This window comes from Corvus moneduloides, chromosome 22, assembly GCF_009650955.1.
Source record: "Corvus moneduloides isolate bCorMon1 chromosome 22, bCorMon1.pri, whole genome shotgun sequence".
Lineage (NCBI taxonomy): Eukaryota > Metazoa > Chordata > Aves > Passeriformes > Corvidae > Corvus > Corvus moneduloides.
In genome coordinates, this window is record NC_045497.1 from 2,292,504 (window position 1) to 2,309,415 (window position 16,912).

The 16,912-nt window shown below is 39.4% G+C and overlaps 1 protein-coding gene across 12 annotated transcripts in view; it reads right to left on the reverse strand.

The window, feature by feature from the left end:
- Nucleotides 1-439: 439 nt before the first annotated feature.
- The window catches only part of GNB1 (G protein subunit beta 1), a 35,051-nt gene continuing 18,578 nt past the window's right edge, over nt 440-16,912 (reverse strand). For 5 of the 12 annotated variants that reach the window (XM_032131718.1, XM_032131715.1, XM_032131716.1 and 2 more), the window contains 11 exons: nt 16,828-16,879; nt 10,960-11,067; nt 10,316-10,354; nt 9,579-9,685; nt 9,099-9,162; nt 7,222-7,384; nt 6,361-6,427; nt 4,719-4,920; nt 4,225-4,441; nt 2,473-2,584; nt 441-2,159 (listed from right to left, as the gene is read on the reverse strand). In XM_032131718.1, coding sequence (XP_031987609.1) covers nt 2,478-2,584; nt 4,225-4,441; nt 4,719-4,920; nt 6,361-6,427; nt 7,222-7,384; nt 9,099-9,162; nt 9,579-9,685; nt 10,316-10,354; nt 10,960-11,016 — 1,023 coding nt within the window. In that variant the 5' untranslated portion in view covers nt 11,017-11,067; nt 16,828-16,879 and the 3' untranslated portion in view covers nt 441-2,159; nt 2,473-2,477. Of the gene's footprint in view, nt 2,177-2,472; nt 2,585-4,224; nt 4,442-4,718; nt 4,921-6,360; nt 6,428-7,221; nt 7,385-9,098; nt 9,163-9,578; nt 9,686-10,315; nt 10,355-10,959; nt 11,068-14,396; nt 14,504-16,827; nt 16,880-16,912 lie in introns of those variants that run through there. The other 7 variants (XM_032131713.1, XM_032131725.1, XM_032131724.1 and 4 more) reach the window with 7 other exon arrangements.

A 16,912-nucleotide genomic window follows, 5' to 3' on the forward strand; every position in this document is an offset into this window, starting at 1 on the left:
ATAAAATTCTGCCTCATGGAGACTTTGTTCTTACTGAGCATGAAAGTGACTTCTTACCCTGTCAATCTAACAGTGACAACAGAGCTGCTGTGGCCAGATCCTCACGTGGCAGTAACACAAAGATGTTCCACTCAATTCTTTTCCTAGTAAAGGACACAAAAGTTTTAAAAGAAGTTACTCAGCATTTTGCTTTGATTTCCTACTTCAGGTGCTCCACTCCTCTTGCACAAAGCATTTTTGTGATGTGCACCACATGAAGTGTATTGGCTCCTTGAATTTGGAGTTAAGTGCATACTCTGCCCGATAATTAACCATTAACCATTTAAAAACACCAAACCATTTCTCTGGGGACAGCATTTCCTCCTCTTGTGTGTTTATTTCACAACTCAGAAGATGTTCTACATGTTGAACAATAAGCTGCAAAACAGATCAGTCAAAACTCATGTCAAACTGCTTTATTACATCTTAAATAACATTACATTTTAATATAGTATCTATCTTGCATCCAGCTTTCTTGAAGTACACTGACTTTAAAATTAAATACAAAAGGTGAAGAGGGATACAGGGCGTGGAGAAAGCTCTACAGAGTAGTTTCATGAAAGAGAGTAAGAGGGAACTCATCTTTTATGCCAAATCCAGGCCTAACGCACAATTACAGCACATTTTTGTACAGAATGTTGCAGAAAAAACAAAATGGAGAAAAGCTACTACTGCTGCTAGGAAGGAGCATTTCTGGATACAGTGAGAAGATAGGAAAGTTTAACAGAACAATCTGCTGTCCAAACACTGCTGCTTTTAACATTTTATTTGAAAAGAAAGCCAGGAAAACCTGCTCATTACAAAAATGACTCTGATCAGATGCAAAGGACTCATCCTGCAAGAGGAACTGGCTGTGAGGAACTGATTTATAAAGAAGATGGTCTAGGTTCCCTCCTCCCACACCCCAGAATCTTTGACAGCGATTGTTTGAACAGGCTGTTTCTTTTTTTTTTTTTAAAAAAAAAGTGACTTATCACGCTACTCCAAAACGTGCATAGCTTTGTACTGGAGTTCTTCATAGATTTATGCACAGAGTAGCAACAATAAATGAATACAGCGACAATGGTTACAGTTTTTAAACAGGTTATTTCTTCAAAGAAAAAACATCTAAGGACTTAGTCCAATATGCACTTTTTAGCATTTCTACAGCATGCGATTCTAAGAGTAAACCCACCCAATATGGCAAACAATCAAAAAAGGTTTTTTTTTTTTCTGTTTAACTTAGAAAGTTCAAGATCATTATTTTCAAAACATTGATTTGTACATCATTTCATACACAAAGAATTGACTCAATACCCAAGTGTAGGATAGGTCTCTTTTGAAAACAGAGATTCCTGGTTGTTGAGACTTACAGGATAGTGTTAGGATATATAAACTGCCCTTCCAAGTGGACAAACCAAAACAGATTAAAAAAATCAGTGTGGTGAAAAAGGGGGGGCAGGAGGGACCAAGGATTGCATTTGTTATCCATAAAAGGTGAAAGGATTCTTTAAACAAGCATTCATTACCTTTTACAGCATGTGCTTGGTTACCTTACTGCTTAACATTATCCTATATATGCCAAGTTTTGTGCAACAATTATCTGTGATACTAGAAAATAAAAATAAAAAAAATTAGGGACTAAATTTACAGCGTTGACAACCCCCAGGTGCTCTGGGCTAGGACTCCCTTGTTTTGCTCAATTAAATACATACGGAAATGTATTTAAAAAGGAAACTTGAAAAAAATCTGCTACAAACATGACTTTAAAATTTGCAAGTGTGTGAGATAAAGTCCTTAACTTCAACTTGGAAACTACAGTGAAAGCTAACTGTTTCACAATTATGCTCAAGTTTATTTTCTGGTCATGCTTTTTATGATAGTGTTTCATTTTTTTTAAATTCTCAAGACAAAAAAAATGGTCCCAAAAGGAATGCACAATTTCATTTTGCTTACAACACAGAAATTCTTCTTGGAAAGGTAATTGTGCTCTTCATTTCAGCAACAGGAGACAGAAAAGATCTTGCCCTTTGAAGTTGGGGAGGATGGGGGTCCAAGTTAGTATGGTTGGATTGGATATGCTATCGTTTTTAATTTTCAACTGTTGGAAACTTCTTCCAGTCGTGGAGTCCGCTGCTCTTCTGGCACACAGAAACATCTGGTGAGAGTTGCACTTGATAAACTGCAAGCAAGTGGCAAGCTCTGCTCTCCCCACCACTGACACATCCAGGCATTATCCCCCCACTTTCCCAGTGATATTTATTTACTCAAAAACCCACACAGCAAAGTACAGTATGTCAAAAATAGGCCACCAGAAAAATGGCACTGCATACATTAAACTAATGGTGCTCTAAACCACCCAACTGCTGGGGTTTGTTCCCCAGTGACTTCCTAACCTGAATGATCAAAAAGCGTTCTGCATCCCAACCCAACCTTAATGAGTTGGGTACTCACCTACTTCAGTTCCAGATCTTGAGGAAGCTGTCCCATGACCCTGTTGCCACTGCCATGCCATCATCAGTCACACCTAAGCAACTGACACGGTTATCGTGACCAGCAAGGACACCTAGAAATGAGAAATGTAACCAATAAATTGCATTATGTTGGTGATTTCCTGTCTCAGTTCAAGTAACACCAAGGCACATTTGGATTAGCCAACCTCTACAGTCAAAAATCCTGAACAAACACGGCTGGAATTTTTAAATGCCTCTGGTTCTACAAGCACAGACTCAGACAGAGCTAGGTGGGTTCACAAGGGGGTAATTCAGTAAAGGCATTATTCCAAAGTTTTCCTTGTATATTCCCCTTATTATGACTTTTACTGGTCTCCCCTGAGCTGTGAAGTGACAGCCCTGAAGACTCTGCCAATGTCACAGCAATAGATGCAGTACAACCATGCACTGCACAGCTTCTGCTCCTCACCACAGTGATAAAGATCAGTTAAATTTTACGAAATTTTTACATTTGTAAAGAATTTTAAAACCACAAGTTAAAGTGAATTATGTTATGAACTCTAAAGCATTTTTCATCCCATTTTCTCTTACTACATTAACAAGACAGACTCCTCCATACAATCTACTTGTCAATATGGAGATCTAATACAATTCAATTATAGCACCATTAAAAAAAAGAATTGAGACACTAAACAGAAGAATTAAGGGAGACAACATTTTCCTCTATCCCCTTTAATTTAAGGGTTTCAAGGAGGTAAAAAGAAAACCTAATTATGTTCAAGCTTTCCAGTCCACAGCACTGAGCCAAGATATTCTTGATGGACTTGAAATTAATCTTTCTACATGAATTAGAATGCTCATAGGACTCTCCTCATTCTACCACCAGCAACAGAAAGTGCTGCAATTTGGTAAAACAAAATCAGCACCAACGAGTCTTTAATACTTGTACTGAATACAGAACCACAAAGGTGTTTCATACAGAAGTGCCAGTATCGGAAGATACACAAGTGTTTAGTATCAGAAGTGCCAAACCTGCCCAGCAATCTGAAGCCTTGGAACATTTCAATATGCAGAATATTTGTTCTCATGTCCTGTTCTGATGAGAGTAATGAAACATTTGTGGCCAAATTTATACCTTTTTTCCAACAAAAGTTTTCATTTTAAAAAACTGAAGTCATATTCTCTTCATCTTTGGACCATGAATTTCATGTTTGTTTCCTCAAAAGATAAACTCCAGTCTCTGTTGTTTTGCTGGTTGTCTCTACAACTACTGCTACAAATACCAGGGAAAAAAAAAAGTCTTGTGTATAAATAGCAACATTAATGTTGAATTGCTTTGAATAGTTAATGCATGAACAAAGCCATAAAGTCTAAAAAAGAATATCCATCCACTCCAAGCCCTTGTTTTTAATGGCAATCTTCCTGTTCTCAAGCATCCATCCTTGAGCAGGATTCCAATGGATTTGTAACATCACTGGGCAGCCTAAAGAGGTTTTCAGAGAGTTCTGAAGTCGAGACAGTGAGTGCTGACAGATCTGTGCATAAGACTCAATCCACACATTCAGTATCACAGAATGAGAGGCTGACAAGGCCACCAAGGCCATCAAGTCCAACCTGTGGCTGGTCCCCACCTTGTCACCCTGCCCAGAGCACCGAGTGCCACGTCCAGACGTTCCCTGGACACCTCCAGGGGTGGGGACTCCAATAAAATATCCACACTGAGTTTCCAGTATTCCAACCCAGCGCCATTTACCTGCTCTATCAGCTTTCAGCGTGTCCCACACGTTGCAGTTGAAGTCATCATACCCAGCTAGGAGCAGGCGGCCACTCTTGGAAAATGCTACAGAGGTGATGCCACAGATGATGTTGTCATGGGAATAAACCATCAGCTCCTGGTCGGCCCGCAGGTCGAAGAGCCGGCACGTGGCATCGTCCGAGCCCGTGGCAAAGGCGTTGCCGTTGGGGAAGAACTGCAGTGGGGGAGGGAAAAAACCACACATGGTTTCAGACTGGATCCCTCTGCATCACACCAGAAAACAGCAAACAAGAGGATGCACCTCTCTACACTGGGATATGGCAAACCCAGTGAAGAAAATTCACGAACCAACACTCAGTTTCCATTCCCCACAAATTTCAGGTAATTCCCTCAGCTCCACAAACTTATTTAAAAAACCCCTGAAAATACTTTATCGTGCTGAAGAGCTGAGACCAGAGAAATAGAAAATGATAAATGAAGCAGCTACATACACAGATGGCATTGATGTCCGACTCGTGGCCGGTGAAGGTTTGCCGGCACATTCCTTCTCTAACATCCCACAGTTTGGCAGAGGCATCGCAGGCACCAGAAACAAAACACCGGGCATCAGGAGCAAGGGACAAACTCATCACGTCTCCAGTGTGCCCAGTAAATGTGGTTGTCTGCTGACCAGTTTCTATGTCCCAGAGAGCACTGGAAAGAATAATTAAAGAGACAAATCAACACGTCTGTGCTCCTTTATAAGGTCTTTGTATCACTGCTGAAGTAAAACTCCAGAAAGTACTAACAAGATTGATACTGACAATAGAAATAAACATTTTTGGTTGAACTATCTGGCTGTTGCAGATTAATTGTGCATGGAAGACCTTAAAATTATCCTTAATTTTAAAACATTGGGGGGTTTTAAATTGAAAAAGAGTGCAAAAAACTGATGACTGACAGGGAGGGCTGTTCATCCCAAAGTTCTCTGCCATGGCTGTTATCCAGTACTACTACAGCTTCATTTAAAGCAGCAGTGGTAAAGCCACAGCAAAAGCTGAGCCAGCGTTTCTCATTTTTATAAACTTACAGAGGATGAGAAACTTTGTGAATTATGTCTGATCTTGAAGTTGCAAGTCAGCCAAATCGTTACTACAGTGATATGTAAGAGTACAAAAGGATGAAAGAACACTATCACCTCCTTAAGAAGAGGTCTAAACACTTTAGGAAGTCAGGATTTTTAATTTCTGTAATTTCTTAGCAAACCAGACCCATCAGTAGCAGGTTCAAACCATGCAAACAAGAGATGCCTGCACTTTGGTAAAGTCCTTTGAAGCTTGGCTGAACTGAGGTGATGTCAAACAGCTGCAGAATTACTACAGGAACTCCTGAAGCAGCTGTATTCTCTTATAAAGAGCATCATTTCTACCAAACCTCTCATTTTGTTATAGTTTTTTGGATTTTCTAAACACCAAACATTTTTGGTTTTAATCCCATATATATTCAATAGCTACTCAGAATCAGTGGGCTAATAAACAGGTATTCAAAGAGACTGGCATTGTGTAGGAGAGGTATTTATTAGACAACCTTTGCTCTAAGTGCTGCTGCTTGGGAGAACTGCAATGCTTTTAAAGAAATTGATACAATAGAAAAACCTATGAAAAAAAGATGGAGGCCTTTTTTAGTTCAGAAACCAGTATTTATGAAGACATACACCTACATTCTCCTCAAGAAACCCAGCTATTGTCACTGTAGAATATTTTCTAGGAACTCTTCTGAATAACAACATTAACTACATTCTTTATTAGAAATATCCAAACATGACTTTTAAAATAATAAATAATGAATACAAAAAGAGTTTTGAGGAAAATCATTAGTCTAATACAGTTATTCCTGAAGGCCAAATAATTATATTAATAAAAAAATTCCCAGAACATCTTAACACAGAATTAGGTCAGGCTCTTCAGAACACCAGGCACAAGGAAACAGCCAAGGCTCACAGAGTTGAAATTACCAGCAAAAGTGACATACGAGCAGCAATCACCACAGTCTTGTGGTCATGATAAGGTTTATGAAGGACAAAGTTTCCTTCAGTCACAGAGAATGGGTTTGAAAAGCCCTTCCTGACAGGGCTGTCCCAGTGTCCCAGCTTACCAAGTGGTGTCGCCAGAGCTGGTGACGATCTGATTATCATCCAGGAAACGACAGCAGGACAAGTAGCCTGGAAACAGAATAAAAGGTGCACAGATAAGGCAAGAGATTACCCTTCAAAGGCAATACTGGTTTGCTAACAAGCTGCTTCCCCTCTCCTGAAGCTGCAGCAAGAAACACTAAAAGCCTAAAATGCAACAGATGATTTTTGTATAGGAATCTGCAATGTTTTGGACAAGATGTGGTTTGGCTCTTTACAGACCACCCCAACCCAACCAGAGGAAGGGGGAAGTGTGGAATCCACTGGCCAAGCTGGGCAAAAGTCCAAGTGAGCCTGCACTGCACAGACTCAACTTTCTTAAAGAGTGGATCTCAGTGTCACTGCATCCAGCAGCAACAAATGCTGATGACCTCAACTGTATCAGACCACTAATGAGGAAAACCAAACTGCATTCCTGGTCAGTACAAAGACCTGAGCATGGACATTGCGTGTTTCCCAACAGTGGCATCAAAGAATTTCATCTGAACGCTCTGAAGATCTTTTTTCCTGAAATCCCATCTGACAAACCATCAATGGAACCACCCTGATTACAAAATCAGTCTGCCTGCTAACCACTTCCATTTCACACAGCACAGAATTCACACTACAGCAAAAAATTCGAAAACCTGCAAACGTCAACTTCCAGCTATAAGTTTCGTTCAATTCTGCAGCAGAAAAACTGCTAAAAAACATTTAAAACCAGGCAGTGTGCAACTAAGGTCCTGCCTGAGGAAAGAAGTAGATTTTAATTAGGAGATTATATTTAAAGGATATTTTTTTTTAATCTTCACCGTGTGCTGAGGTAACTGTGAGCAGCCACTCACCTGTGTGCCCAGCGAGCTCACGGCTGACACGGACATTCCCTTCACGAGTTTTCAAGTTATAAATGGAGCAGATGTTGTCGAGCCCACCACAAGCCACGTAATTCCCAGAAGGAGCATATGCACAAGTCATGACCCAGGAGGAGCGCAGGGGAATCGCATGCACCTGAAACAGAGACAGGCCTGGATTTAATCTCAAAAACTGCATTCAGTGCTGTACCACCAGGAAGTTTTTCACCTGTCTCTCAAGACAGACATCATCTTTTTGGCAGAAAAGCAAGAAAAAACCAGCTGTTTGAGTATCAAACTATTTTGGGGATAACTTGCATATGAAGCTCGTCAGAACAAGCAATGACGTAATAAAACCTCAGATTTGCTTTTCCTGAATCCAGTTTCATCAGCAATTTTGGTAAAAAGTGAATTATTTCATTTCAGTGCTCTGATTACTATTGGTTTATTATAGGTTCAGGAAAATATTGACTTCCAAGCACAGTCAGCAAAACTGCCAATTCCAGGCTTAGATGCTGTGAATGAACAAGTAAGGAAATCGCTGCTTCCACTGCCATTTAAATCCTTCTTTGGAAACCCACTGCAAGCAATCAAGCTTCACATTTAAATAACTACCCCATGTTTCCTTGTCATTCTGTGCTCAGAGAACTTTTTTTAGATAATTATAGAAGCTAAACCTGTTCCCTCTTGTTAACTCGTTACGTTCATCCCTTAAATGTGTTCATAAAGTCTTTAGGAAAGGGCTGGTGTCCTTAGAACTTTGGTGATTTTTTCATGCAATATTAACAATCTTCCTGAATTCCTTAAGTAAAGATTTCATTAGAAGCAGAGGGACAGCCAGTAATCAGTGATCCTGCAGCAAACAGCAGTTAAAAAAACCCCAACCCTATCCCAAAAGCACAACCAGCTCATTTTTGGAAGTCTTCTACTAAAGAACTATTTGGAATATTCACTTTGAGCCATTTTAATTTATCATTAGGAAAAGATCAAATTGATGACAAGACTGTTACTTCCAGTGTGTGCTGGAACTGCCAAAAGAATATTGCATGGATTAATTAGCATTGATATAAGAATTGAAGATACCAATACAGAAATCATGGTGTACAGTGATGATTTTACCATCCTACAGTAGTCACAGTAATTTAAGATTATATTTACCTGCAGGCTGGGGTCAAAGGAGGAGGATGAAGGTAAAAAGGAGAGGGTTTATTTTTAACTTGCAAACCATATTATATTAACTTTTTAGTAAAGTTATGCCATTTGCTCCAGTGCATTGGTAACACTGATTTTAATACTAGGAGGAGCTAAGCTAGGAAAATTTTTTTGAAATTAAGCCAGTTCCATGCAGCAAACTCAAGCAGCTCTGTCAGCCAAACCACAAGGGGCTACATGGGAATTGCTGACAGTAACAGTGGCCGTGATCACTAATTACCAATCACTGTCAAATGAAAGTAAAAGTAGTCCCGAACTGCCTCGTGTGACTGCAGCCACGAAGTGATGACTCACTAGAACATGTCAGGTCTTTCAGGACTTCACTGCAGACAACAAATTAATATGGCTCTGCCTAAATCTCTGCCCCTTCTGGCGCAACACGCTCATCACTGCCTGCTCTCTGCTAATCACTTTTCTGCAGTATCAAAACAAATCAAAACATTCTTTGGAACAAAGTTTTTCCTTGTTCTCCATGTGTGGTGCACATTTTCACACACTGAAGACACTGCTGTGTTCTTTACACACAACTCGATTGTTCTGGAGAATTCAAAATTTGGATTTAGGACTAGGAAAGCAACAGAGCCAAAATGATGATGGGTAACACTTCCTTCTGATGCATTCACAGTTGAATTACACAGCAATGGACCAGCTGGCCTTACCTTGTTTGTAGTATAGCTGTCCCAAATTATAAGTTTGCCATCCTGGGAGGCACTAACTAGAAGCCTAGAGAGGAAACAGAAAGGAAACACAATCATTGTGGGCACACAAAGAACACCTTTGTGATGAACACTGTAAAGAAAAGAGAATTAAAGCAGCTGATACCAGTAGCATTTAGTTTCTCTTTAAATGAATCAGTAGTTAACAGGAAGCTTTTAAGGAAAAAAGACAACTGATAATGATATCTATTCTATTTCCACAGTTCCTCAGAATTTTTCAGGCAAGTAGACAAAGACTGGGATGTGGGCACCAAATGTAGATTTGGATTACAAAAACATGGAGGAAAATCGTGGCATTCAGTGTTTCTGAATTCTCTTGGTTGTCCAAGTTCTCTCAGAATTATTAATTCCCAGTGGTCCCAAGAACTGTGCACTCAGCTTTCCAGAGAGCAGTGAAGCCAAGTGATCCAGTTTTGTACCCACCTGGAATCAGTCCCCCAGTGCATTGCATAAATTTTGGCCAGGTGTCCCCGGAGTGTTCTCCTAGTGCGCATCTGGATTCTCCCCACCGGGTCGATATTGGCTGTGATCTGAAACAGGAAAACACCACACTCTGAGTTTTTCCCTTCACTGTTCACAAGTAACATCTCACACACAGTTCCATTGCAACCCAAAGTCCCACTTTCTCAATACTGACTGATTTTTTTCAAACTCTCCATTCAGAAGTTATGTCATTTTAAGTAGCATGTCTTTATCACATGACTCAAGTAGCCTACTGCATTTATAAACACTCCCAGAAATTGTTTTGTTTAGGTCATATCTTCTTAGACTTCTAGGATTTCAGACCTTTGATCTGGGTTTTCTCCTCCTGCACAGATAAATGTAGCAGACATTGAAGTAGTTTAACCTCAGCAGGCCTTATGGTTCAGATTATCAGGGTGACAACAGTACTGCTCCCAGCTCCAGAGCAGAGCATTATTTTCCATTAAGCAGCAGAAATGTGTCCTGAGTCACTCAAAGAAACCACTGCTCAAGGCCACTGCTCTCAGGAACTAGACAAGCATATACTTATTTCTGGAAGAAAACACCCAAAGGCAAAAAAAAAATAATTGCTACAGGAGGCAAAACCAGATTCACTTGCATTCACCTTCTTCCACAGCATTTTCTTTTTGTAAAGGAGACAGATCTTCTTAATTCCTGCTAAACTCTGAAATTCTTACCTGAGCCAGGGTGGCATCTGCACATGCTTTCCTAGCATCCTGCAAGAGAAGGAAATTAGAGAAATTGGATGGAGTTCTGTGTGTTTCTTTCTCTGTTTTGTCAAGCTGATTAAGCCCCCTGAACCCAAGGTTCAGAAAACATTTCTGTTTGTCACCCAGAGAGGACCCATCCTAACAGCAGCATTAACATAATACACCGCCTGCTGTCAAAACACATTGAGCATGGAACTTTGAAATTTCTTCTTCTTTTGGGAGAAAGGTAACATGACTTTCACCACAAAGACACTCAAGCAATGGGACTGCTTGTCCAGACAGGCTGTGCAGCCTTCAACCTCAGAGGTTTTTAAGACCTTACTGGACTAAGCTCTGACTAACTTTATCACTGTCCTTATTTTAAGGTTTTTTTAACTTTAGTTATGCTCTAGCTCAGACAAACTTCAGTACACATTTATTTTGATCAGCAATTTTATGCATTGCTTATGTAACTTATTTTCTAAGCAATATAAAAGACCAAAAAAGTAATTTTCTAAAGCAGTCACATGTGCTTGCCCTTTCTACATTAAGTTTGACATTGGAGAAACATTTAAGGCATCATTTCTGTCCTCCTCAAGACACATTCATTTGTGTTGAGGCACAATACATACTCTGATTTGGTTTTTCAGTTGCTCGGCCTCCTGGCGTAACTGGTCAAGCTCGCTCATTTTCCTGTGCTAAAGGTGTGCTCCACTGCCACCTCTGAAACAACCAGAAATCTGAAAGACAGGTCAGAAGCAGGAGAATTAGGAGAAATCCAAGTTTGAAATTACAAGTCCTTTCAACCACTTCAAACAGCACTTGAAAAGAAAATGGCAGATTGATTTCTAAACACTGGAGAACAGGTGAAAATGCGTGTCTGAAATCTCCACAGCAGAAGGTGTTGCCACAAATGGATGTGTTTTGTTTCCAGCCACAGGAAATAAAACAGAATTTGGACTTATTTCTCTCCCCCAGGCCTCTTTCTTTTTTTCATTAGTGTTTCTGATTCATTTTTGTATAAATTCAAGTTGCCCAAGGGTGAGTAAGCAGGTAACACCAATTTTAGACATGGAAGTCAGAACTTCCCTGCAGGTCTTCAGAACAGAGTAAGGAATCCTCCCAGCAAAGAGTAAGGATTTACACTGACACAAGAACCTGCAAAATGCTGTAAAAACTGTCTGCAACATCATGGTTAAGAAAAACATTGTTCTGCTATCTGGAGAAAAGAAGATCACTCACAAATGTTAAGGGTTTTACTTGATAACTGCTAAAATGTCTGAGATACCAGAGCAGACTGTAACATGAACGTGTTGTCAGAGTAAAACCAGTCATTTTTTGCTGGGTTGAGGGCAGGAGTTTGAGAAACCATAGCCAAGAGTCACTGCTCCCCTCTAAGCCTCTGTTTTCCCAGTATCCATAGGCACCAAATTACTCCTATGTATTTTATAGAGCCAGCAAGGCAGAGGCTCTCTAAAACATCACAACCACTGAAACAACCTCAGCTTTTGCCTATAGAGTTGCTCAACTATTGGGCTGTTTCCCAATATTATAATCATATGGATATTTCCTATAAAATGTACAATTTATCTTTAAAAGTCTCTGTTCCAGAAAGATACTGTTGGCATTTTCCCTAGCATTCCACATCTCCAACTCAGCTGTTCCTGAAGTTTTTGTTTTAGAATCTCTGCAGCTTGATAGCAAGGGAAGACGCTGAAGAAACATGCTGATGAATTTTTATCTTTTATTGCAGAACAAGATAATTGGTTCCAATTTCAAATACTACACAGAACACCTGGAGTTTACAAATTAACACTGAGAGTGTGATTTTTGAACATTTTATTAGCCAGAATTGACCCTTTACTATTAAATAAAGGAAACGCTTTGCTAGCAGCTTTACATATTATTCTGTGAAGATTTAATCAGCTTATTTATCTTTGCAAGCATGGGGGTTTTGTTTTCCTCTTAAAGCCCTTCCCAAGGAGAAAGATGAGGATAACTTCCAAATTTTTATCCAGTCACAGTAACAGAGAACATAATGTCAAGGTAAATTAGAGCAGCAGAACAAACACCACTGTTAAAAGACACTTCAAAATAGTTTAGACTTCAATATTCCCTAAATATTTCTATCCCCCATAACCAGACTTAGGTTGAAGCTCTCTCCATAGTAGTTATTCCAAACTGAAAACCTCTAGGAACAGATGCCAGATCTTGTCATAGCATCATTTACGATTTTTTCCTTTTCTCTGAAACCCACAGTATCTTAGAAAAGGAATTTCAGTTGGCTTCTCTCCCAAAACCTCCACTCGTACAACTTCAAGGCCCTTTCACTTCATTGTGAAACTGGGTCTCTTCCTTCTCTCTTCTGGTTCCAGGGTCATCTCTAAGCCCCTTTAAGATTGCTTGTTCAGCTCAGTCCAAAATCCAGTTAAGACAAAAGCCATCCTGAGTGTTTTATTATCCTGCTTTTCTCTTGAATGCTCTTTTGTTTCTCAAGATGTTGTATTCAATCTGCATCTCAGACAAACTGAGACGGGTATCAGATCCCATCAGGACACAATCTGGGCTGGGTATCTGTTAGAATTTTGAGCATGTCTGCAGCTCCTGGGCAGTTCACACACCTGGTGAAACACTAATGCACTGCTCTTGTCAGAAAGGAATTAATTTAAGAATAAACTGCAATTGTTCAGATCTTTCAGCTTTTTCATATCCAGTTCTGCCATTCTCTAAGTTAATATATAAGCCCATTTCCTACTAAGCAAATACTGACCACTCCAGACAGAGAATCCAGAGATGGTATCCTTTCTATTTCAGAGCAAGAAATTCCAAAACTTTCGTGTTCTGCTCAAGGTCACAGCAACTCATGGATGAGATTGCAATAAAGCCTCAGGATACCAAGAATTCCAGCTGCAGGTACAAGGAACTACACTGAAGACTTTACATGCAGCTTTATTTAAAAATACAATAGGAGGAATAATCTCACGTCAGTCAGAGCAGATATGCTCTCCTTAAAATAGCACCAATTTATTTCTGTAGAATTTGTGCACTGAGAGAGAGAATTCTCTTGCATTTAAATGAAACAAAGCTTCTTTGCATGGAACAGGGAGAGGCCTAAGGAGATGAACCCTTATCCTAAGAAAAAAGTCACATAAAAAAAGCTCATTTTCCCATCTGCAACATCTTGTATCCATCTAAGTTCCTATCTTGAAGATAGATTCACTCTTAGAATTCCAACTTCACCCCTAGGCATTCCAAGCAACTCCAAACTCTGAGGTGCCTTTCTGTCAGCATCCATAGGAATTGTTTAAAGCAGATTTCCACATTCTCTTTGTAGTCTTTGTTGTTTCAACATCAACAGGAAGTGCTAATTCCTGCCAACACGACTGAACTCACTCACTCAGGAAATGACAACCCTACAGCAGCCAAGGGCATTAAAATATAGGAGTTCTCTGAAGCAAACTGTAAAATTTATGGGACAAACAGCAAAGCAGCTTGGCTGTGCCTCTATTTCTTTTATACTAAGTTTTAGACAACTAAATTTATGGTAGAAATATGAGATCTATGGGAGGAAAGTGTTCCAGCCTCCCATGTCCTTTGTAGCTATACTGTAAATCAGAGCTTACTGGTCTTGTATTAAAAGAAGTATCTTTAAAAGATTAAGATATCACATAAGGTCAGAAGAATGTATGGGTAAAAATACTTTTATCTATTCTCACTCTTTGTAGATGGGAAATTTTTATACAGATTTATTGATATTACAGAATAGATCATCCATTGAACAGTCTCTGCTCATCACAGACAAGCACAACTGAGTATCCTGAAACAGATTTTTATTTCTTGGCATGTTCTAAAGGCATTTAACCCCATTTTCCAAGAAGATTTCTAGAAGAACCTGTAAGCTTGATGTGGAGGATGATGATGATTCTATTTTTTGCTTTTGAAAGAAGTTACTGCATTTCTAAATCAAGCAAACGTCAGGAAAAAAGTCATTCCTCAGGTTCCACACTCCTTTTCCCCAAATTACCCCCATAGCTGTGCAGAAATAGGTAGGAGCCAAACTCATGCTTACCTCACTTTCTTTGGAATATGTGAGTGTGTCCCTGAAGGCAGCTTCTCAGGAATAACACATTCACTTTCCTGAACGCCCTCAAGACCTTTCCAGGGGCTGAAGTACTTAAGTGTCTCTGGTCTAAGCTTATTTCCCCTAATCCTGTTGACCAGTGTACCTTGTGGGTAATTCTCTTCTTGCTGGGGATAACAATCTGTGCACTTCAGGGCACTTCACTATTCCCCACTACTCCAGATGACCCAAGCCTCTAATCTCTTCTGACAAGTTACCCATAGAAAAGTCACTTTGTTCCTTTGTTTCCCACACAGCAAAACCAACTATTGACTTTTCCTGATTTGTTACTTTCTATATATGATAAAACTTCACAATTCAGCTGTATCAAAAGGGTTTATCCTATCATTTATGTCAAAGGAACAGCTCAGGGTTTGCTTTTCTCCAAGTGACATGAGCTGTATTCCAATGTAAGAGCAGAGTTTTGCACGTCCAGTCAGTCAGTTGTGTGTCCAACAGCTTTGAACTAAGTTTTTAAACTGTAGAAAGTCTTACAAAACTTCCATGTGCTTCCTGCAAATTGAGATATACTCAGGATCCCAGTGGACTAATTCTTATTTAAAGAGTAAGAATTATTCACTCACTGTTCTGAAACCAGTGACAGAGAAATTCAAAGGCCGAGGAAGAATTCAAATTCACTCATTTCATTGTAACAACTCCAGTGTCCTTTCCACAGCTCAAGCTGTTTATCCAATTAAGTCCAGTTACTGAAAACAAGATACCATTAACACCCTCACATTTATTTGTAGCCTGATTCTTGAGAGCTGAATACAACCCATCCAAACATATATTCCACTGTTAAATATTATTCCTCTCTGAAATTCCTCTGCTGGTAACAGCAATGAAGCAATGCTTACCAAAATATTCTTTATTTAATTTTCTCACACCATTCCTACTGAGAAAAGGAAAAAAAAAAAAGGATGGAGTCTTCCACCCTCTCTCTGTCCTGTGAACAATCTCTGCAGATTAAAGAAAAAACCCCACACTTGAAATCACAGCTATCATTAAGTCAAATATTTTGAATTTCTATCCCTTGCTGGTCAAACTTCGTGTGCCACAAGGTATTTTTAGCAGACATTACTACCACCAAAGCCTAACATAAATCCCACCAAGCCATTGTGGATGCAAAGTCTGGTAACACAGAGGGTTTGAAGATAAATTGTTCATATTTTACTCAAGCACAGTAATTTTCTAAGGAGGTTTAGCAAATCTCTGTTCTCCCATGAACAGGCTGTCTGACATTTGTTCCCTCAACCTCTTTCCTGCCAATACACATCACTCCAGCCTGGCTGAAAAGCAAAACATTTGCAAAAACAGAGCCCAAACTTTACAGCCTTAACAACGAGCTCACAGTATGGCCACCAGACAGTCCCAGAGCAGGTCATCTGATTAAATGAAGCTGTGCTAATCTATCAGATACCACAAATCCTATTAACAACATGCACAGCAGCTTGGACATTTTCACAATGACAAAGGAATTATCCACAACTCACTGTTAGTTACAGTGAGCTGACGTCACACTGGCTTTGAAAAGCTGAGGGTTCTTTTTGTTTTCAGGAGTAGAGATTGATTTCTTATTTCACTTCTATTCAGTGGGAAACACAAGGAGATCAGAATTGCTTGTGGAACAAATTTGAGGTGTTCTCTCTCTTGTTTACATAAACTAAAGTAGGAAGAAAGAATTCAGGGTCCCTTGGGATCCAGAGGGAGATATGGGTAGAGAAATAAAGCCTGCTGCCTGCTTTTTGAAAAACAGGTAAATATCTAGTAATTGAAAATAACAGATTTAACTGAGCAAATACTTGGCCAATTAGCAATGTTCCTCCCAGACTATAGAGCTGCACAGAAATTCAAGTTAAAGTCTGGAAGGTAATGAAGATTTTACTGCTCCAAGAACAACAGCAATAATTACAATTACACAGAATATAAACTCTGAAACTTTTAGGTTCTGTTTAAATAAGACTGACACATTGAAAAGAACATTCTGACAAGAGCCACTTTGCTCAAAAGAAATTTGGCCTTCTTTTGTCAAACATGGTGGAGAAGTAATTTTTCATTCATGAGAGAATGACTATTCTCATAATTTTATTTATTACAGTTCCCTGCCCCACTGAGATGAAACAGTTTCATCTGTGGTCTCCCTCTGCTTTGCCAGTTCCCTCTCTGACAGAAGGCAGGCACTAACATCTATTATTTAGCAGGTTTCCTGGCCATTTTAAAATCCTTCCTGTTGACACAAGAATACACATGCTAAAGCAGAAAACAGGTATTTTAGGCTGCACAGATTAACAGCCAGAAACATGAAGTTAACCACTTTTTAAAAATAGGATGTTTCTCAAGGACTGAGGAAAAAAAAAAATCATCTTTTTTCTCTACTTACATTTTCTCTCACTACAGTAGAAAGCCAACTTCTGCTGTCAAACATGTAAATTCTGGAAAAAAAAGACACCAAAACCACAATTAAT